Genomic DNA, 24096 nt, shown 5'->3' with positions numbered 1-24096 from the left:
TAGATAGATAGATAGATAGATAGATAGATAGATAGATAGATAGATTAGATAGATAGATTAGATAGACAGACAGACAGACAGACAGACAGACAGACAGACAGACAGACAGACAGACAGACATTTTAATGCAAGTGTGATATAAGGGTACATAGCCACAGCATAATTGTTTAGATACCATATATAAAATATTTAGAGCACTCTAAAAAAGAATAGGCCAATATACCAAGGCTGATATTTTTCAAATTGTGAAAGATAGAGCAACATCACTTAGACTTATATTCCATCCCAGAGTGCTTTACAGCAGTTTACTTAATAACTAAAATATTTTATTTCCATCCAATCGAGCTCAATCATCTCTGTAGAAAGCAAGATCTAAATTATAATTATGTATAATAAAGGAAAAGATTGAGAATATGCTACATGTGATTATAGTGGTATATATACCATAGTGCAAAAACAAATGATGGCATCTCTTACAGCAGGGGCTTCCAACTTTGGCAAAGCTGGCTGGGGAATTCTGGAAGTTAAAATCCGCCAGGCTTAAAGTCGCCAAGGTTGGAGCCCTGTCTTACAGTACTCAGTTTGAGAAATATAAACTGTAGCAAGGGAATAAAAGCTAACATTTGTATAGATTAAATACCAAGAATCTCATAGAATTTAATACAATAAATTTAAAACATATAAAATCATATAATTTATAGAATAAAAATATTTTAAAAATAGGATAAATATCTAGCAGTAATATTAAATATCTAGTTTCCAATGAATAAGGAATCACAACATAAGAGAGGTAAACCACACAAGCAACATTTTCATACCTGTGTGAGAAGAAGGCAGGTTTCATTTCAAGTTGCTAGACTGGTTTAACCATAACATTACAAAAATACTTCAGATGCTTTTTTGGAACAAGAACAATTACAGTAGCTCATTACTTGATAAGGTGCCCTTTGTGAGGTTTTCAAAGAATTAAACCATTTGATTGTGTATTGTTAGACCAGCCATTGAACTGGATCTTTGGAATTGCTTCATAATGGTAACATGCAAAGGTGCAATAAAGATTACTGGCATAAGAGATGCTTTGAAAAGATTCCTTGGTGAAGAATAACCAAGACTAAAGAGTAATGAGAGAATTAAGAGAGAAGAAATAAGTGCCTGTGGCTGTGGTGGTGGACCTATGGCACGCGTGCTACAAGTGGCACATGGAGCCATATCGGTGAGCACACGAGCTCCATAGGTCCACCATCACGGCCACAGGCACTTATTTCTTCTCAGGTTCAGTGCAGATGTATACACCACTCAGCTGATTTTGGGGTCTTCTGTGCCCAATGGGAGTTTCCAGTCTCCAGAGTGGGTAAAGAAGGCCCGTTTTTGCTCTCCCCAAGTTGAAGAAGATGAGAGACCAAGAATAAGGAAAAAGTGGTTAATAGCGAATGAAAAAGAGGGAGGGATGAGGAGTTCCTTGTTTGGAGCTGTAAAGGGAAGCATTTCAAATGGAAAGGTTAATGGAGTTGCAATTCTTTGAAAATAAATGGGTGAAACTGGAAAAACAGATAAACAGGATAGAGAATTAATTTTTATAAAGTGGAATAGGAGCGATTTAGGTAAATTATGTTCCAGAGCCTTTCCAAGAGCCTGAGGAGGGCGAAAAAGGCCTTCTCCACCCCCACCTCCCAGAGGCCCCCCAGAGGCCAAAAATGGCCCGTTTCAAATTGGGAAATGGGCCATTTCTGTCCTCCAGAGCAGTGTTTCCCAACCTTGGCCACTTGAAGATATCTGGACTTCAACTCCCAGAATTCCCCAGCCAGCGAATGCTGGCTGGGGAATTCTGGGAGTTGAAGTCCAAATATCTTCAAGTGGCCAAGGTTGGGAAACACTGCTCCGGAGGACCTCTGATGGGGGCAGGGAAGGCCGTTTTCGCCCTCCCCAGGCTCCTAGAAAGGCTCTAAAGCTTGCAGAAAGCGAAAAACAGGCATGCCATTGCATGTCAGGAGCAGGAGGCAGTCATGTGTGCATGTGTGTGCATGGAATTATGGGTGAGAGCATGCATGTGCACAACAGCCCCATGCAACCCACCTTGTCGGCATGCAAACCAAAACAGGTTCACCATCATTGGCCTATGGTGTCTTGAACTGCTGTAATTCATAAGAATTATTTAAGCAAATTTCTACCTATTGCTGTCAACAATGGAATCCTGCAGAAAAGACATAAGGGGACTACAGTAATGGCATCTGTGGAGTACCTTTCCTGCGTCTATCCAATCTCCATTTCTTCACTTATAGGATAGAGCAGAGTAGAGCTCCCCAACCATTTTGGATCTAGACATATCTGGAAAGTTGAAAGGATGTTATGGTCTCTCTCGCAGAATATTTTGATGTTAGCCAAGGCTAATTACAAATGCCCACTTCCCTGAATGCAAACTCCTTCCACAGCATCTTCTAACTAGAATGTACTCAAAATGCTCAACAGGCCTCTCTACCTTTTATCTGGGAAGCGAGCATACTTTTTAACCTAAACACTGGGATATTGTTCTCCTTTTTATCTTATCTTCTAAAATGCTTTCAGTGCACACACAACATTAATAGCAATTAAGTTTAAGGTTCAAGATCATCCTTTACTCAACACGACCCTACATCCTAATTTTAAAACATATAAAATGAGATGGGGCATGAATTTAGGAGATATCGCGTTTCCCCCAAAATAAGACCCTGTCTTACAAAGTCAATGGAGGAGCCAGATCATTTAATAACTGTATTACTAATTTAACAACTGTAGTTATTCACTTAACAACTGTGGCAAGAAAGGATGTAAAATGGAGCAAAACTCATTTAACAAATGTCTTACTTAGCAGCATAAATTTTGGGCTCAATTGTGGTCATAAATCAAGGCCTGCTTGTACAGAACTAAAGAGAAGTCATTGCGCTGTCCCATTCACTCACACACACAATAATGGTGGGCTAGTGTGTTTATTAAAATTCCCCAGCAATTCCCTTTACTAAAAACCCAATCAAGTTCAGCCAAAAGCAGACCAAGCAGTGAAGGGCTACCAAATTTTTTACTACCACACTGTGGGTGTGGCTTATGCAGGATGCCCTGCATTTTCTTTCAACATCTTCCAGTGCAAATTGGGTGATCTGGGGTGGAGCTCCATTTTCGCTACCCCACTGCGTCCCCACCCACCCAACCCTGGTCCAGGAAGTAGCCCACCCCTGAGACCAAGGGTAGTCCACAAGGTACTTGAAAGTTCCAAACCAGACTAGGCAAAATTAAATTCACAATACAACAGGGTGCATGAGGCAAGAAAAATCCAGAGTTCACAAGGCACGAGATCCAAGACAAGATTGAAATCACAATGATCAGTTAGGAAATGTACAGATTATTCTGTATTCTGATCAGTTAGGAAATGTACAGATTATTCCCAGTATCATCTCCATCTGTCTGCTGTGTTAAGTAGCTTCTGGTGCAACTCGTCAAGAGGGACAAAGCTGCCTCCTTGTGAATAATCAGGCTGAACTTCACTGCTCCTGCCTTTTCTCTGCCCTGCCAGTTCTCAGATCAGGTGCAGAAGGCAGTTCCTCCTCCTCATCACTGACTGGCTGCAGGTTAATGTTTTCTCGCCCCGAGTCTTCGGAGAGGGGCGGCATACAAATCTAATAAATTGAATTGAATTGAATTCTCTACCTGAAGCCTCAGGGATGTCCTGCTGCATCTATGCTTCAGCCAAATCACTCTTCATTGGTTGCTCAGAACCACTGACCACCTCCTCTCCTGAAGTGCCCGGAACTAGTTTATCCTCCTCTGAATTAACATCTACAGAGGCATCTGGGGAAGCCTCATGAGGAGTCATCACAGTCATACTATAGTATAAATGCAACTTCTTTGGTGGTTGCAAGTGTTGTATTACCTCTGTACAAATCGATGGTGAGACCACACTTGGAGCAGTGTTCCCTCTAATATTTTTTTGGGGGGGGGGCGGAAAAGTATAGTGTCTGAGCGGCAGTCCCTTCGGGACTGGGCGGCACAGAAATAATAAATAAATAAACAAACAAATAAATAAATAAATAAACAAACAAACAAACAACCCACCCTGTTTTGCCTCATAGAATTTCAAAATAAAATACTGTACTGTGTGTCTATAACAGTGAGCTCATAATAGGGCAACTCTATCAATATCAAAATGCCACTTAAATAGTTGAGCTAGTTTCAAACTAGATTTTGATTTTCTTTCTCTCTTCCTTAATCCCATTCTTTTTCTTTCTCTTTTCCTTCCTCTCTTTTTTCTATCTGTTTCTCTCTCTTCCTCTCTCTCTCCTTCCCTCTCACTCTTTCCCTCTCGGCTTCTGGGCAGGTTTGGAAAACTCTGAGTTGATGATGATTTTTAAGTGAGCGATTGCTCACTGCTCAGCTTAGAGGGAACTATGATTTGGAGTACTGTGTACAGTTCTGGTCACCGCACCTGAAGAAGGGTATAATGGAACTGGAAAAGGTGCAAAAAAGGGCAACAAGAATGATCAAGGAAATGGAACATCTCCCTTATGAAACCAGGTTGCAACGCCTTGGTCTCTTCAGCCTTGAAAGACAGTGTTTAAGAGGTGACTTGATCGAAGTGTATAAAATAATGCATGGGGTAGAAAAGGTGGATAGAGAAAAATTCTTTTCTCTATCACACCATACTAGGACGAGGGGGCACTCCCTAAAGGTCATAGGTAAGAAAGTGAGGACAAATCAAGGGAAATATTTCTTCACCCAGAGGGTCATTGGTTTGAGGTTGTGACAGCTGTAGCCTGGATAGCTTCAAGGCAGGATTAGACAGATTCATGGATGCCAAGTGTATCGGTGGTTATTGAAACGGATGTCCAAGTGCCACCTCTATGTTAGTTGAGGCAGGCAGGATTCCTTTGGGTACCATCTGTTTGGGGTCAAGGGAAAGGGAGGGTCTTGCCTTCTCTTTCTGCTCAAGATCCCCATGAACAATTGGTGGGCCACTGTATGACACAGAATGCTGGACTCAATGGGCTTTGGCCCGATTCAGCATGGCTCTTCTTATGTTCTTATGGTATAGAAAGAGAGATTGCATAGTACATTCTTCTTGTCTTGCTTGAAACAAGATTCTGTGTGTGCTATATATATTCTATTCTACAGCTTCTTGCCCAGACATGTCCCTAGCACACAGCTGCGCCCACTTTCTCCTTTTCTCCTGCCCGAGTCCTTGGAAGACAAATTACTTTGCATAAAAGAGACATTCTGCAAGAAAATAGACATATCAGCTTTTTTGTTTTGGAAGAGCACTTCTAGATGCTGTAAATGATTGATGATTTACTGCAGCCAAGAACTTTCCTGTCCATTAAATCAGTGTTTCTCAACTTTGGCAACTTGAAGATATCTGGACTTCAACTCCCAGAATTCCCCAGCCAGTGAATGCTGGCTGGGGAATTCTGGGAGTTGAAGTCCAGATATCTTCAAGTTGCCAAGGTTGGGAAACACTGCATTAAATGATAGTAGCTATATGGTGTTGGGAACTGTCAAGACTACCTGCGTGACAATCTACACTGTGCTGCACCGTGTCACACAGAATATTTCTTCTCTTCAGCTCCAATTATCTTTTGGCTTAACTGAGTAAAACTGGAGCAGACCAGCCACAACACTGCCAAACAGATTTAGCATTAAGCCACCCGAGAATGAAAATACTCTGCTGAAAAAGCTTCATCAACCTAGGCCTTGCCACCATTCCTGTTGGTAAATCCACAGTAACTGAATTTAAACATGCCTGGGATAAACATACTGTATATCCATTGTAAGATAAAATACAGGTTGGTAAATCCACAGTAACTGAATTTAAACATGCCTGGGATAAACATATATCCATTGTAAGATAAAATACAGGAAATAGTATAAGGGCAGACTAGATGGACCATGAGGTCTTTTTCTGCCGTCAGTCTTCTATGTTTCTATATTTCTATGCTTGGTTCTAACTTTGAAGAAAACCAAGTGGTTCTTTCAGCACAGAAGAGATAGAAGTTAATCTCATCATATTTTCCCATCCAGGATGGAACTCCTATTCTAACCATTTCATACAGTAGGACAGAAAATTTGGATCAGTGCTATTTCTGAGCTCGGCTGAATGATGACGTGACCAGCTGCAACTGAAAAAAACATTCTTTACGTGACTATCGAAGATGCACAACACTTATCTTAATTTGCTTCTGACAGCTCAGTGTGACAGTTATAAGTAATTCTATTTTGCAAAAAGACTAAGAATATGGCAAAATAAGAGCACTGCATTAAATAGTTCTTCACTGGACACTGGACACTTACGGCGATCCTTTTAGTTGCTAAACTAAGAACATAAATTCTTCTCTACGGAATTTGTGAGCCATGCCTCCAAGCAGCACAATCTAAATTTAGGGTCCCAGGTGAGACTGCTACCTTGGATGCCATATTGGAGGACAGCTGGGTAATACCATCTGAGCAAAATAAACAACAGGCCTGGGAGCTGGGGATTGGGGACTAATTGATGACTGTTATAGGTGAGAAGAAGTAGATTCTTATCACTGTTTCTAAGAAGTTGGCTTATGGAGATGTACAGTAGATCCAGCCTAATGAGGTTTATATGGCATGCCAAAAGGAGACAAAGATCAGTCTTACTATGCCAGGAAACCTATTTCCACTCATAGTAAAATCAGGATTAGCCAAAGCATGCATACAAAATTAGCCAAAGCATGCAAACAAAACTACATGTGTAGAAAAAGAGACCAGGAGAGGAAACTTCAGCAACATTACTGCAAGTGTCAAATAAGATATTTTAGAAACTGAATACAAATTAAGTTCAAAAATTGACATGAATTTCTAAATTATGTCCATATCCATATAATTCTAAATTATATCCATATCCATATAATTTTGTTATTAGTATTGATATAGCCTCTCTAGTGCGTAGACTGAAATAATATAAAATAAAGGTGACAGGACAAACTGAAGAATTCTATTTTTCCTAATTGTCAATTTACACATTTAATCCAGGCTCACTATTCCTATGTCTTCTTAATTTACCGTATTTTATTCAGAGTTCTTTGACTATTCTTAGTGTGTGCTTTTTAAACTGGAAGATATAAAATATTGAAAGATGACAATTTTCAAAACCAATTATGTATTTTTCCAGTTTAAATGTGCTTTACATCAACGATTATAACTATTGCACATTTTAAAATATCTTAACAACCTTGTGAATGTTTCTTCACAAGATGAGGATCCGAGTGTGAATATGTTCTAACCTAACTCACTGGACTTGTATAGTTGAGAAAGAAACAATACACCAGGAGAGGGAATTTTGGAGTTAGGAGGGAGAATGTAGGAGCCAAAAACAGGGTAAAAGAAAGGATTTGAGAAGAAACATCACTGGTACACAAGGAAATTTTTTGCACATGTTGCAATTTAAATGTCTTTAGATTAAGGACGATGAAAACTCCATGTGGGCAAGACAGCATGAGTTTACACTCATGATATGGCTAATAAAACCCAGTAAGGTTTATTTTAGACAATTTAAGCAACAATAAGCTATAGGCATATACAAGACCACTTATCCCAACTGGCACTACTCATATTGCCTGTATGCCTGCAAAAATAAATCTAATGCTGAAACTACAATTCTTGGACAGGAAGCCCAGATGAATTATGCATGGTTTTCCTGTCCCTAGAGATTAGGGCATCTTCTACCAGGAACTGAAGACATGTACTTTCAAATATCCATTTGACTCTATTGTTATTTACGTTAGCTATTGATTCTGGCTCAGTTGTTTTTATCTTTGCTGTTATTTTTGGCTTTTTGCAACTGTGTTTTAACGATTTGCCATTGTCCTTATGTTTTTATATTTGTAAATTGCTGCAGTGACCATTTTTTTAAAAGATAAAAGATCCATCTAAACTGAACTTTTTAACTCTATTAATGGTATTTTAAAACTACCCAGTCTAGCCAACTTCTCTGATATTCTCATATAATCACCAGCCAAGTACCAACAAAGACAAATATTCCCTTAGCTACCAAATTGGCTAATGTTGTTACATGCTGCTTACTTTATGTTGCTGTCTGTGACTACTTTCTGGAAATCAAATACAGGGCATAAATTTCTTAAATATTAAGTCATTAAACCTTACCCACATTGGAAGGATCTACTTAAGTCGATGTTGCTGCTTTTATTTCTACCAGACGAACACAATATTCTTATATTGTGGGAGAATCATATGGGAGAATAAGAAATCTTAGTTAATGAAATGCCTCCCTCCCCACATACTGTACATTATATACAAGCATCTGATGAGAGGTAGTCAGCCTCCTTTTTGGAAAAATATAGCTTACAAGGGTTTCTCTTAACCCACTTACTCACCCCTCCTACTTCCTGTTTCTCATTTTTGCCTCCTACAAAATAGCAATTATTACTGGAAGCAAGAGACATGCAATTACTATCAGTGGGTATATGAGCAAAGCAAAGGCATGAGTCAGTCCCACAGTCCTTTGGTGGGGCCAGTTTCTTGTCTTAACAGGGTGTACTCCAGAATCACACTGTTCAAAGAGAATAAACACATCAATCATATAGCACCCAAACTAGATAACAAACTACTTTGAGACTGGGTATGTATCAGTGGTGGGTTTTAAGTCTCCCACCACAAGCATTACCAATTCTAAGAACCAGCCCGAACCGGGAGTAACCCACCACTGTATGTATGTTTGGCTTGTAGCATTGTAGAACTTTATATGAGTTTATAGATCATGATATGTAAATTAGTACCAGATGCAGCCGACTCATCAACAGATCTATGAAATCCAGAATTCCCAGTCAGGGAATTTCACAAACCTATCAGTACACCAAATCCATATGTTAACCATTTGCACATTAGGTCTACCCATCTATGTAGACACAAGAATGTTTTTTGTTTGTTTATTCCAATTTATTATAGCCAATGGATTCTGCATTTGCAGGAGCATCGTCAAAATAATTTGGGCCCAAACAATGCTATTGGATGGAGACTGAATTATCATTCCATCCATAACATTAACGCAGTCATCTCTAGGGTGGAGCAAATAATTTTCTAACAACAATGGACCCATAATTTAGGACCGGAAAGCAAAATAATAGTCTTTTTGACACTTGGATAATTACAGAGTAAAAATGACTTAGCTCTAAATTCCATAGAACGTGTGTGTTTTTAAATAATTTTAGAATATTTGATTTCATACTGGAAAAAAAGAGGTAAAAACTATCCTGACACTCTCTGAAATTTCACTATAAACATACTCCATAGTATTTTAAATATCTTTTTCTTAGTCCAAAAATGTCATTTTACTTAGTTTCTAGCTAATCCTTTTTATAACATTACTAAGGATGTATTTATGCTCTGTGCTTTATTTTTATTTTTATTTATTTATTTATTTTATTTTGTCCAATACACAATACATATTGAAGAGAATAGACATGGAGTATTATATATAAAGAAAAGGATAGAAGAAAAGATAAAAATAGAGGAGAAGATGTTTAAAAGGAAGAAAAGATATATGAGATATGAGATAAGGAGAGACAATTGGACAGGGGACGAAAGGCACACTTCCATCCAATCTTATATTTGCAAAATGCCAGCAATACATACTTGTAGTGCCACCCTGTAAGAAGTCAAAGCTACTCAGCTTTCTACGACAGCCAGTATATTATTTAGCATCACAATCTTAACTTTTTACTTCACAGTAAGACTCATTTCATCCTCGGAGAGGGGTGGTGTATAAATCCAATAAATAATAATAATAATAATTAGGCTCAACTAATATTGTAGTATAAACCAAATAAATTGAAATTCTGATAAAATTAATGCACACAAGAGTTAATTCTTCAGGTCAATAATGATTTTTCTTTTGGAAAAGGGTTAGCTTCTCACGATAAATCATTAGATGCTGTCTAATCAACAGTAAAAATTCTTAACACCGGAAGGAAATACTGTATATTAAGGAATACAAACAAAGACAGATTATTGGAACCATCTAAGTTCAATATAAATTATACGCATGATGGCGAATCTATGGCATGCATGCTAGAAGTGGCAGGCAGAGCCATTTCTCCGGGCACACGGAGCCATCGCTACTTGTTCTTTTGGATTCTGAGGCGCTAGCTAGCTGGTTTTCATGTGCATGGGTGCGACAGAAACCAGAAGAGCAACCACTCATTGAGCATGCGCGTTCCAGGAAGATGATCTTCCTGTTTCCAGTGTGCACATGCACACCAGCCAACTGGTCTTGTTTAACAGCATGTATGTTGATTGGATAATTTTAATTATGGGTTTTAATTAGGGTTTTTTAGTTTTAGACTGTATATTTGATTTTTTTATTGTACTGTATTTGTAATTTTATATTCTTGGTTCTTGACAAATGTATCCTTTTCTTTTATGTACGCTGAGAGCATACGCACCAAGACAAATTCCTTGTGTGTCCAATCACACTTGGCCAATAAAATTCTATTTTATTCTATTTATTCTATTCTATTCTATTCTATATTGTTGTGAGCCACCCTGAGTCCTTTGGGATTGGGTGGCATAGGAGTTGAATTAATTAATTAATCAACCAATTAAATAAATAAATGAGTAAGGTAAGCTAGGCTTCCCTCCCTCCCTCCCTCCCTGCCTGCATGGGCTTTTTGTGTGGCCCCAGGAGGTCTGGAGCACCAATGGATGAGCAGCTGGTAAGAGCAAGGTGCGGGTGGGGTAGCCTGCACAGATGACCCTGTGGCCGCTGTCAAAGTTTGCTCCAACAGCTCCCCTGGGCGTCACTGCCTGTCACTGGCGTTCCTCCTGCAAAGCCCCACGGATTGGCCAGCTAGCAAGTGATGCTCCGTGCCCTTAGCCGGATCGTCACTCTGGGAAGGCAGACACCCTGCTGCTGGCCGGGTAATGGCTGCTCCGAATGGGGAAGAGCCCCAGCAAGACTGCGCGTTTGGAGATTCTCCAGCCGGCACATGGCATTGCTCAGGTGGCCGGGGGGGGGGGGGGCAGAGAGCTCTGCTGCCAGTCAAGGAATGGCGGCTCCTAGTGGGGAGGAGCCCCAGCAAGGCCGGGTGTTCGGAACTACTCCAGCCGACACTGGAGTTGGACACTGGATTTGTACACTGTTTATGTTGTTGTGAGCCACCCCGAGTCTTCGGAGAGGGGCGGCATACACATATAAATAATAATAATAATAATAATAATAATAATAATAATAATAATAATAATAATAATAACAACAACCTGAAGTGGGGGGGTCAGAGAGCACCGCTGGCAGTCAGGGAATGGTGGCTCCCAGTAGTGAGGAGCCCAGGCCAAGGGGTCATCTGTACAGGTAGCCCATCCCCCACCCCCACCAGCTGCTGGTCCAGTGAAACTCCGAATGCACAGCCTTGTCGGGACTCCTCCCTGCTGAGAGCCGCCATTCCCTGGCCAGTGGCAGCATCTCTGTCTCCCCACCCGCCCCAGAGGAGCAGCAGCGGCAGCAGCTGAAAGGAGAAGGGCAAGAGCAACCCGCCGGCTCAGGTGCATAGGGAGCATTTTCTGGCTGGGCGACCGGTTGGGAGATGGGCACTGGAGATAGGCAATGATGCCCAGGGAATCTGCGCGGCTGGTGGAGTGAGTGAAGAAGGGCGTCTCGGCCCTGCTTTGACAATAGCCACAGGATTATCTATGCAGGCAGTCCCCAGCCCCACCTCCCGCACTGGCTGCTCATCTGGGGAAGCCCTGAATGCGCAGCCTTGCCGGGACTCCTCCCCGCTATGAGCCACCATTCCCATGCCGGCAGCAGGTTCTCTGCCCCATCTCAGCAGCACCATATGACAGCTGGAGAAGCTCCAAACGCCTGACCTTACCAATGACTGCTAAGAAGAGTGTAATATGGTAAATGATTTAGCTTTACTGGATAAATGGTCAAAGCAATGGAAACTGCAGTTTAATGTTTCCAAATGTAAAATAATGCACTTGGGGAAACGGAATCCTCAATCTGAGTATTGTATTGGCAGTTCTGTGTTAGCAAAAACTTCAGAAGAGAAGGATTTAGGGGTAGTGATTTCTGACAGTCTCTAAATGGGTGAGCAGTGTGGTCGGGCGGTAGGAAAAGCAAGTAGGATGCTTAGCTGCATAGCTAGAGGTATAACAAGCAGGAAGAGGGAGATTGTGATCCGGCTATATAGAGCGCTGGTGAGACCACATTTGGAATACTGTGTTCAGTTCTGGAGACCTCACCTACAAAAAGATATTGACAAAATTGAATGGGTCCAAAGACGGGCTACAAGAATGGTGGAAGGTCTTAAGCATAAAACGTATCAGGAAAGACTTCATGAACTCAATCTGTATAGTCTGGGGGACAGAAGGAAAAGGGGGGACATGATTGAAACATTTAAATATGTCAAAGGGTTAAGGAGGGAAGTGTTTTTAATAGGAAAGTGAACACAAGAACAAGGGGGCACAATCTGAAGTTAATTGGGGGAAAGATCAAAAGCAACATGAGAAAATATTATTTTACTGAAAGAGTAGTAGATCCTTGGAACAAACTTCCAGCAGACGTGGTTGGTAAATCCACAGTAACTGAATTTAAACATGCCTGGGATAAACATAAATCGATCCTAAGATAAAATACAAAAAATAGCATAAGGGCAGACTAGATGGACCATGAGGTCTTTTTCTGCCGTCAGTCTTCTATGTTTCTATGTAAGAGTAAGAGGAGCACTGGCCCTCTTGGAAGAAGTGGGGGGCACATGTGCAGTGCATGAACAGTGCAGGGTGCACGCAGTGCGGGGCATGGGGGTCGTGCGTGCATGCACAATTATTATAATTAATATTATTGTTGTTGTTGTTGTTGTTGTTATTATTATTACCCGGGTAACAAATGGGGTGCACATTGCATTATGGGTGCTGGCATGCATGAGAGCAACAATGCTCTCTTGCTTGGGTTTTCGGCAAGCAATGCCAAAAGGTTCTCCAACACTGAACTATACAATTGTCAGATATTGAATCTTGTAAATCTGCATTAAAAATATACCTTGGGCCCCTGTACACTGAAAGCCTACATCCATGACCAAGCTACAGACTTTCCTATTTCTCACAATCTAGCTATTGGTGATAGACCTTTCAGTGATCCCCATGAAGAAAATTGGACGTTTTTGCCCAAGTTTTGCAAATTATGCCAAGAAATTTACTTCTCATTTTAAAGTGCATGCTCAGATCTTCCAAAAAAAAGAAAAGAAAGAATATTAAGAAGGAAATCTTGGTCTTCACACAAAAGCTTTAAAAGAAATACCACTGATACTACATTGGTCTTTTTTATAGCAAGCAATATTATGCCATGTACAATAATGAAGAGAGAATAGCATGCCAAATAAATTTATGGCATGGAGTAATAGGAAAATCTAGTTTCATGCTATCATCATTCAGTACATTTCTCCACATCTTCCCATCCTTATATTTTTGCTTCTGACATGCCTGTACATTGCTCCATTTGTTGTTGTGTCATCTGCTTTTTAAACCTCTCACTTCTCTTTTCTGACTATGAATTGCTCAGTTTCCCTTTCCTCTTGGCCCATTCATTCTTTTCTGATATACCTATGTTGCAATTTGATCTTCATTATCTCCAATTAATTGTTTTGTACTGATTACCATTTTTGTATTCCTACACACCCGTTCAGCACTCATTCATTCTTGATCCTCTCTCTTATGTGACCACACACATTCCTTAAGTACCCTATTCCAAGGCATTCAATTTATTTTTATGTTTCTCCTAATATAGCTAAGTCTCACAAACATATAACAAAGTAGATAGAAGCTTTGTTATAAGAGTTATTATCTTATACATAACAATTTTCATTCATTCAACAACATTCATTCTTTGTAACAATTCACATAGTATCTATACCGGTGATGGCGAACGTATAGCACAGGTGTCACAGGTGGCACATAGAGCCATATCTGCTGGCACGTGAGCTGTTGACCTAGCTCAGCTCCAACATGCATGTGTGTGCAAGCCAGCTGGTTTTTGCCTTCCACAGAGGCTCTGGGAGGGCATTTTTGGCTTCCAGAGAGCCTCCAGGGGGATGGAGGAGAGCATTTTTACCCTCCTTCGGCTCCAGGTCAGCCTTTGGAGCCTGGGGAGGATGAAACATGAGCTTACTGGGCCCACCATAAATTGGGAAACAGGCCATTTTTGGCCTCCATAGGGCCTCTGGGAGGCGGTGGAAGCTGTTTTCGCCCTCATTGAATTATGGGTGTGGGCATTCACGCATGCGCGATAGCGCATGTACATACTCTTTGGGCACCCGAGGAAAAAAAGGTTCACAATCACTGATCTATACTATTCTACAGCATTTGCATGCATTATAACATTTCTTCTTCGTTTTCTTACTTAATATTCTAGCAAGATACAATTTACTTGCTCTAGTTGTTCACTATTTGGGTATAACTTGCAATTGTTCATTCCGTTTTCCTTGTCAAGAAAAGCAACTTTGGTCTTTGCTACAGCAATTGTCAATTCCATACTCCCTTTAACATCACACAGTGTGAATCACTCATAACACTGTCTGCCAAAAAGTATACACCACTTCACACCCAATGCAGATATGTCTTAATGTTACCACAAGCATCCCTGAAACATTTATCCACCTTTACATTAAACAACCAAGGAAATATCACACACACTTGTAATATTTCCTGCTCAATGTTGAACACTACAAATTCCATACACATGCTTTACTCCCATCATATACCATTCATATCATTTTCAATCATCCAACTTCCTATTTACCCAAGTTCATAATTCAGACCTATTTATCAAAAAAATTCTACAAAAAACAGTTCTGTATTGCATGTCAACACGCATGCAGTATAGTTTATTTTTCACGTTCATATACATCTCAATGACTTGTGGAACTACAAATTCTGGTCTACATAGCTCTTGTCTAGCATGAAGCAAGCCTAGGTTTTTGGCCATACACTTTCAATCAAAATTATGCTAAGTATTTCCCCACAAAACTGTTGTTTTTGCATTTATTCATGCTACCTTTCCCTCTGTATATGGGAACAACACCTTCTTCTAATTGTCTGGCTGAGACGCAGTTTTCACACACAATTTACACAAGTCATGTGTAATTTACACAAATCAATATTTAAATAACATCTATAAATTAGTATTTCTCCTGTCACACTACCTACACTTACAGACTTATTTTTCAATGTTCCAATGTTATTATTTTTACTTAGATACTAGACTTTGTAGCATTTGTTTCAATTCTACTGTTTGATAAATCACAACCTTTCATCTCTAAGCTTTTGGTCACTTTAGTTTCAACCCAAATCACAATATCAGATCTATTTTTAGTTCTGCTCACTCTGCTTGAGGCTGTTTGTTCATTTCCTTTCTCTATCAAAACTGCTTTGCCTTTTTAAAGGATAACTGTCCCCTGTTCTCTTTGATTACATCCCCTGCAATTACGGTATCATTTTTTCTCTATACAATTATACAATATTTTTACTTTCTTGTTTTTTAAACAATCATTCTCTTATATGTATTTTTCTTATCCATGATCTCTTTCACGTCATCATTTTTCATGCTCCCTGTTAGCATAATTCTACATATGTTTGTGACAGTCTGTATCATTATTCTTTTCATTCTGTTCCAAGTAGTTACAAACAAGCCTTAGCCCTCCAGAGACTGGTTCTTCTGTTTTTCAAGATCAGTCTTGTTTTTAAAAAAGAGGCAAAAATAGCAGGAATCAGAGTACAGTACTGTATGTGACCAATGGTATCAGTCTCCCAACAACTCTCAACAAAGTCTAAGGTATTACTCTATCTTGGAGGGGCATCTTAGGACAAGCTATTTAATGAAAGGCAGAATGGCAGCTGTAAATCTCCTAGTCTGAAACCCCAAAATAATCCTTCTCACAATAGAGTTCCCTGAAGCAGAAAACAGCAAGGGTTCATTGGTCACTCCCTCCTTTTTATCTGCTGTTTAAAAGTATATGGGGAGATTCATCTGCAGCTTTAAAAACAAAATTTAATCTTGAACAGTGAAGCATGGAAACTAAATTTTCCATCCTCCTCTGATTATTTAATTACTGAGGCTTCCCTTTTGCTGAAGTCAGGACAGCGCCATTCTCAGAAATCCTTTATCAGTATTTATATACCACACTGTTTGGAGTATCAAATACTGCTGATGAGAATGTTAGGTTAGAATTGTTTCTGCTATTGATCCAACTAATGCAACTACAGCAGAGTGAGGCAGATCTAGAAAGGGAATAATAATGCTATTAACTGACATGGACTAAAGAATCAGGGCAGGTCCTATGCACATGGCTTTACATCACGAAAAATCACATGCATGCATTCAAGCAGCACCGATTCTGTGTCTCAACTTGCAAGATTTACACAGGATCTTTGAACATGGAAACAGACAAAGATTTCTGATCCAAATACATTGGTGAAGGCCACACTCCTTTAGTGTGGCAAATATTGTAGTTCTCTAAGATGGTGTTCCTATATTCTGGGGGTGCAAAAAATCAGACAGCAAAGCCAAATCTGTGTTTCTAGCAGGATAAAACCACAAATCATTTTGATTTGTCTCTTGGGAGTACATTTTGATCGCGCACCACTGCTGAAACCCGGCTAACCCCAAAGCGGTCCTTAACCCAGCTACCCAGCTTAGCATGTCTGCATTGGTGAGAAGAGGAGGCACAGCAGTTTCCACTTTCAACCCGGTGATACAGGCTGGACTGGCTCTTACATAAAGTGAGTAGGCAAGTTTCCAGATCATCCCAAATTCCTAGAGGAAGGAATTCAAGGAACCTGTTAAAACTGGGATTGCTCCCAAAGCTTTGCACTCATAATAGGAAAGAACACCGCACCCTCCCAACATAAATAATTGGATTTATATTCTGCCCTGTTTCCTAGGAGAGAGGCGATAGATAGATAGATAGATAGGTAGGTAGGTAGGTACGTACGTAGGTAGGTAGATAGAAAATAGATAGATAGAATAGATAGATAGGTAGGTAGGTAGATATTAAGAAAATAGATAGATAGAAATATATATATATATATAGATATATAGATATAGATAGGTAGGTAGGTAGATAGATAGAAAATAGATAGATAGATAGACAGACAGACAGACAGACAGCACACAGAAACATTTCTGTAGAATCTATAATCCGGGCTGGGACGATAAGTTATCTGTCTGTCTGTCTGGTTGTCAATCAGTCAGTCACTCAAAACTTGTACAAGATAATAGGCATGGTATAAACATAAACAAAAGCAAAGTATATATAAATAGATTTGGACAATCGGACAGTGCGACAGGGACGGTAGGCACAATGGTGCCCTTACGCATGTCCCTTACAGACTTCTTAGGAATGGGGTGAGGTCAAACTGTAGATAGTCTAAGGTTAAAGTTTTGGGGTTTGGGGAAGAAACCACTGAGTCAGGTAGCAAGAGGGACCATGTATACAAAAAAAAATAAAGGGAACACTTAAAAAACAGAATGTAACTCCAAGTAAATCAAACTTCTGTGAAATCAAACTGTCCGCTTAGGAAGCAACACTGATTGACAGTCAATTTCACATGCTGTTGTGCAAATGGAATATTCAATGGGAGTATTTCATTCATTCAGATCCAGGATGTGTTATTTGAGTGTTCCCTTTATTTTTTTTGAGCAGTACAGTATATATATAGAGAGATGCCCGCTTCACTGCACGCTCACCGGAGCTCCAGATACCTGGGCAGGAAAAGAGCGCGGAGGCCCCTTTTCTCAGGCTCGGGACGGGTCGCGCTCGATACCCGCTTAGAGCAAAGAGGATCGCGGTTCCCCCTTTAAGGCCTTCGAGGAGAGGCGCTGGACGGAGACCGGCTCCCGGTTCGGTTGAGGAGCTCTCACCTGCTCGCTTGCGCGGGTGTCCCGGGGCGATCGGCCCCTCTCGGCGCTGTCTTCCCATGCAGCTGCCCATGGCCGAAGTCCCAGGGCGCAACTTCGAAGGACCGACGCCGCCCGAGCCCGGCTCAGGGCTCTCTCGCTCCGCATGAGGCAAGATCCCAGTCCGCCCGCCCGGACGCGCAAACTTTGTGTGAGACGCGGTTGGGGAGTGTGTGTGCGTGTGTGTATTCCTCCTCCGCGCTTAAAAGATCCTGGGCTTTTTCCTTGCAAAGAGCCCGCAAGCAGGCTCCGTCCCGCCCGAAGCGAGATCCGCACCAGGCAGGCCCGGGGATCGGTCGTTACAGCCCCGCAACCGCCAACCGACAAGCGAGAGAGAAAGCCGGAGCTCTGAGCCCGAGCTGAGTCCCGCGGCCCCCGGGAGACACTTCTGGGCTCCGCCCACTCCATGTGAGCACGTGACTCGGCGGCCGGCGCTGAAGCTCCGCCCCGCCAGGAAGCGGCGAGTTCGTGACTCTGCCGGCCTTCATGGCGGCGGCGAGGGGAGACGGGGCTGAGGGGGAAAGATAACAAACGGAGGAGGCTTAGTTAGGTCCAGAGAAGGTTGTGGTTGTCCACGGCACCCTTTCAAACTCCCCTTAGAGGACATTTTTACCACCCCCCCAAAAAAGAATACATGAAATAGGCATTTTCCCTCCCAAAATGCCAAAATACTGAAACGTGATTTCCCGAAGCAGCAACAAGTTTAAGACTTGTGGACTTCAACTCCCAGAATTCTCCAGCCAGCTATGTTGAAGTCCACAAGTCTTAAAGTTGCCAAGGTTGAGGACTCCTGTTACAAATCATCAGCCTCATTTTAGCTTGTACAAGGATCATGTGACAGTTAGTCTACATGGGTTACTCAATGTTTTTTTTAATCTCTCTCTCTCTCTCTCTCTCTCTCTCTCTCTCTCTCTCTCTCTCTCTCTCTCTTTCTAGTCATGTATGTATTGGTAGTATACAAACAGAAACATAGAAGACTGATGGCAGAAAAAGACCTCATGGTCCTTCTAGTCTGCTCTTATACCATTTCTTGATATATTTAATTTAATTTATTAGACTTGTATGCGCCCCTCTCCGCAGACTTGGGCGTACAACATATTAAAAAACAATATAAAACAGTGTAAAACCCATTAAAAGAAATATTCATATCCTTAGTGACCAGATGAAGATGGTATATCAATGACCATTCCAAGCCTGCTGGCAAAGCCAAGTCTTCCAGAAGGCCAGTAAGATGGGGGTAATGTGGACCTCAGGGGGCAGCTGGTTCCAGAGAGGCGGAGTTGCCACAGAGAAAGCCCTCCCCTGCGGCCCTGCCAAAGATTACTGGAGAATTCCAGGTTGGTAGATCAACTATCCAGAGAAAATAACAGCAAACCACTTCCATACAGTTGCTAAGAAAATCACATCACTTATTGTTCAGCTAATAATGTATAAATACATACCAGTAATTTGCATTAGAAGCCACACGTGAAAGGGCTCCAACTGCCTCCTTGATACCTGTTCCTTTTATGCTTGGAATTTTGTCTGGTGACTTGTTTCCCAACCTTTACAACTTTAAAATGTGTGGACTTTCCATTGACTGGGGAATTCTAGAAGCTGAAGTCTACACATCTTAGTTGTGAAAGTTGGCAAAGGGTGATCTAATTGATGCCAGTTTTTTCATCTTTCAAAACTTTTTTTTAAAAGAAAAATGTTTTATGAGGTGTTTAACTCTTTAGTTGGTTCCTTTCCTACAATCAATTTTACATTGAACAGCACACTGCCCATGGAAGCCTAGTTCCACCTAATTCAATACTATTGGTTCTACCAATTTGCATTGTGTCTCAGAATTTCAGAATTTTTGCCCATTGTTTTATGTTGGCAAAACAAAACATACATATGCATACCTTCAATTTAAGCAATTAACTGGGAATAAATTTTTAAAAATATTTTGGTAGAAGACATTCATTGGAGCCATTCTTGGGTATTGCATTCAAGACAACTACACGAATATATTCATGAAATCACCAGGAATCAAGCATAATTCAAAGACAGTGCTTTCTTTTTCTTGCCCTTTTTAAAATGTTCAGCTATCCCCATTTAAATTTATTCTAGTCACAAGTTCTCTTTCCTGCCTATGATGTATTCATTGATTTCATTTCTGTCTTATACATCCATTCAGAATTGATACACAGGAAACGTTGAATTAAAATAGTTGCTTGCATTTGCACAGCTCATTGCTCAGATAAAAGTTGGTCCTAAATTGTGGCTCAATATATCATGAGAACTAGTTCATATAGTTTAGCTTATGGTTCCCTGGGTTTTGCAAGCTCAGTTGGATTTGATAAAATATTATTCAAGAACCTTAGCTTAGAATAATGTAGAAACAGAGTCACCGAACCATTAAGAAACAAATTCAGCTACTTTCTTAAAATACACTTAGCTAGATTGTGACTTGCTACTTCGCTTTCAATATGTCTTGTGACTGTGAGCACAGAGAAAAGTTAAGTTCCTTGGTTTTTGTGCAAAATTGATGGCTGCAATGTTTAACTCTATCTGGTGGAAATGAAAGACCTGGTTCCTTAAAAAAAGAGATTTAAATCTCTTTATGTGTGTCATGTATACCTCTTATTAGTATGGAAGTAATTTGTTCTTTGGGGATATTTTTTCAGTTTCTCTAATCAGCTTTTCAGCCCCTACATTTCCTGGTGAATTCTCCAAAGCAAGGCTATCCCTATTGAGCTTCAGAGGCCAAAGTTGATCCAATATTATCAGATGCTGATGAATCATGGTTTACTCAATCCATGTTTATTGGTTTGCATGATACACTGAAATCAATGGGCTGGGTACACGATGCTAAAATGTGGTTGGCAAATTCTTCAAATAACAGCTAAATGTTGTTTGAGCTGGGTCAGCGATCCAAATTTTGGCGGCTATCAAAAGCAATTTTGTCCGTTTCCCAGTTTTGATTAGAACACAGGCTTGCCTGACATTTTGAGCTATTCAGCATGAAAACCATAAAAAAATATAGTCGCTATTTCTTAGCCCTGTACACCCACTTCTGATAACAAAATCATATAATGCATATTTCTTGTTGATATGTTAGATTGGCAAGTGAATAACGAGACTCGGGTCGTCTGGGTATCCTGAAACGACTTCTGATTTTATTTTATTTATTTATATTTGTCACACAAGTATAGGATTATAGTTTGCATTAACATAACAATTTATAAAGAAGTGGAAAAAGGATAATAGGACAGGACAGGGACGGTAGGCACAATAGTGAGTGCACTTATGCACGCCCCTTACAGACCTCTTAGAAAAGGGGAGAGGTCAAAAGATAATTTAAGGTTGAAGATCTTGGGATTAAGGGAAGAAATAACAGAGTCAGGTAATGAGTTCCAGGCATTGATCACTCGGTTGCTGAAGTCATATTTTCTGCAGTCAGGTTTTTCTACACAGCTTCCCATCTTGTTCCAAAATCAGTATCGTCGGAAATACGGTTTGCCCATTATTTGCAGGCTCTTTAAGCAAAGATGTTAAGCCTTTCACCCTCCATAACCTTCACTTTAACGCCTCTCCTGCCCTTCGACTTCGTTGGCACAACCTCGGCCGGCGGACCCGCCCAGAAACTCGCGCCGCTATTTTTGCCAATCGCTGGAGGGAGTTCTTTTAACCGTGATAGAAGTTTACCTCAGTACACGTGATAGGGAAAGGCGCCTGCGCGGTTGCTACTTCATGCCTTCCTCCACTCCCCCTTACTTTCCCCCCCTCTCGGGTTATCATGGCGGCTGGAGGGGCTCACGTTGCCATAGGGAAACCTGCCTCCCTGTTACAGGAGCAGGACTGGGAAAATGCGGCCAGGCAGGCGGCGGAAGGTATGGTCAGGGGATGGGTGTGAATAGAAACGGCACGGCAATGAGCACGCGGGTTTCTGCAGCCAGATTTGCAAGGCAAGGAGGGCTACTCGGGGCTTTGTGGTGGGGGGGGGGGGGGGAGGTGAATAAAACGGAAAGGAAAGCAGGATACTCAGGGTTAGATCAGGAGAAAAGGAGAAAAGCTGAACTTAGGTGTGTGGCTGAAGACGTGTTCCCTTCTTGGGAAATTATATTCAGCAGGGTAATTCAGTGGTACCTGAATTTATTAAGAATAAATTAATCCTGGGGTTTATATATAGTGGCTTTCTCTCCTCTCTAGTAAATGCGTTTTATCCGCCTCGGTATATATAATTATAATTATATTAATTATAATTAATTATATTATAATTAATTCTATAATTCAAATTGGGCACAAGCAAGGTGTTCGTTTATAAGGTGGTGCAATTAGTTTTGCAGGATCTGTCTGGCACGTGTTGTTTTTGATAAAGAAAAGAACAACCGAATAAGAGTTTTTGGTTCAAAGAACCTTTTCCCCCGACTTGGTTTTCTTTGGAACTATATATGAACGGGAGAGACGAGGTTTGAGAGGGAAAAAAGGGTCTTGTTCACATACTATCATAGAGCTATTCGTTAAGAAAAAAAATGGTTTCACAAAAATGGTGTGTAGCTTTCTTTGAAATACATAACGGAAAGGAGGTTGCATGAAGGATTCTCTTTAGTATTTGGCCAAATGGACAGACGCATTCCACTCTATGTGTGTGTTTTAGGTAAGACTGAAATAATAGTTTTCCTAGCTGCCCAGTCATTTATAGCAACTAGTCATTTTATGGGTGTTGGTTACAAGCCTAGACCAGGGGTAGGCAAAGTTGGCTCTTCTATGAGTTGTGGACTTCAATTCCCAGAATGCCTGAGCTAGCATGATTGGTTCAGGAATTCTGGGAGTTGAAGTTCACAAGTCATAGAAGAGCTAACTTTGCCTATCCCTGGCTTTGAAGATCAAGTTAAATAGGCACTATGATGTTCTAACCTTAACTTGGTTATTCATTTATTTTGCAAGCAGTTATTTGATCTCACTTTTTATTTACTAAAGAAACTGCATGGGTGTATAATTAGCTTTCCAATTCATGAGTATTCTTAATGTCAAGTGCGATTTGAAACTATTGAAAATATATGCTTTTGTTTTGGTTTAATACATTGGATTTTGATTTCGGAGCTGAAATTGGAGCTTATTACTGTTTCTTGTTTTTCTGTACGTGCTGTGAGCAGCCCTGAGTCCTCAGAGAGGGGCGGCATATAAATCCAATTAAATCTTAAATCTTCTTCTCAATTTACTTAGGAAAACGATCAATTGATTGTGAGATTTTATCATGGGTTTTGGTGGTTTTTAGTATCATTTTTTTTTCCTGATTTAACATTTGAAACCCTATGACTCGGATATACTGTAAACAAGTCATGGCACAAAAAGAACAAGCATATATTGAATGTAAAAATAATTATACTGCAGGCCTAAGTTACAATCTTCCTTTTTCCTGAAATGCAAACCTGCATAACCATTACAAAATAGGCTTCCTAGTGAATTTTCAAGTCTAATTCCAAAGTACTGGTGCTGTGATTTAACTCCGTATTTCATGAGGAGCTGAAATCCAAGCCCTTCTCTTATTGCTAATATTGTGGAAGCACAATAACACAGTTGAATCTTCTGGGAATGAAAGAGTTAAGGGTATTTATTAGAGGGACTCTTTTGAACTTGGCTAATTAGAAGATGTATTTTCTTCTTCAAATGCCTTTTTCCGTACATATACAACAAAACATATTGTCATGAAAATGTCACATTTAAGAAAGGTACTAGACAATGCTTGATTTAAAACAGAGGTCTTCAAACTTGGCAACTTAAGATGTGTGGACTTCAAGTCCCAGAATTCTCCAGCCAGCTATACTGGGAGTTGAAGTCCACAAATCTTAAAGTTGCCAAGTTTGAGGACCCTGCCTTAAAATATTCAATTTTATAAATATATAATACTGTACTTTTAATATTGTAATACTTTTTCATTCCAGATGAAAAGCTGAAGAAATTTAGTGAACTTTGTCCACTATAAGAGTTGCTGATTTTTCTGTTCACTATCATCATGGCTTCTATAACTCTTTTTAAATATGTTTTTAAAGAGGCAATATAAGTACCTAATTGGTTTATTGTTGTTTTTTAAGGCTGAAAATGCCAACCTTATTCTTATAATCTGCTCACATTAAAGATAGGTGGGAATATATACAGTACTATATACCTACATATTC

The 24096-nt window shown here is 40.3% G+C and overlaps 2 protein-coding genes across 3 annotated transcripts in view; one reads left to right on the top strand and one right to left on the bottom strand.

The window, feature by feature from the left end:
• Positions 1–18369, bottom strand: part of UBTD1 (ubiquitin domain containing 1) — a 37217-nt gene extending 18848 nt beyond the window's left edge. The window contains exon 1 of the mRNA XM_070754023.1: positions 17915–18369. Within this exon, the coding sequence (XP_070610124.1) occupies positions 17915–17984 (70 nt within the window). The 5' untranslated portion in view covers positions 17985–18369. The remainder of the gene's footprint in view (positions 1–17914) is intronic.
• A 3265-nt stretch (positions 18370–21634) lies between these two features.
• MMS19 (MMS19 homolog, cytosolic iron-sulfur assembly component) overlaps positions 21635–24096 on the top strand; it is a 39921-nt gene continuing 37459 nt past the window's right edge. The window contains exon 1 of one of the 2 annotated variants that reach the window (XM_070752904.1): positions 21635–21807. In XM_070752904.1, the coding sequence (XP_070609005.1) occupies positions 21714–21807 (94 nt within the window). In that variant the 5' untranslated portion in view covers positions 21635–21713. The remainder of the gene's footprint in view (positions 21808–24096) is intronic. The other variant, XM_070752905.1, reaches the window with a different exon arrangement.

The sequence above is a fragment of the Erythrolamprus reginae genome, chromosome 5, assembly GCF_031021105.1.
Source record: "Erythrolamprus reginae isolate rEryReg1 chromosome 5, rEryReg1.hap1, whole genome shotgun sequence".
Classification (NCBI taxonomy): domain Eukaryota; kingdom Metazoa; phylum Chordata; class Lepidosauria; order Squamata; family Dipsadidae; genus Erythrolamprus; species Erythrolamprus reginae.
This window is presented reverse-complemented; position numbering and strand designations above follow the sequence as displayed.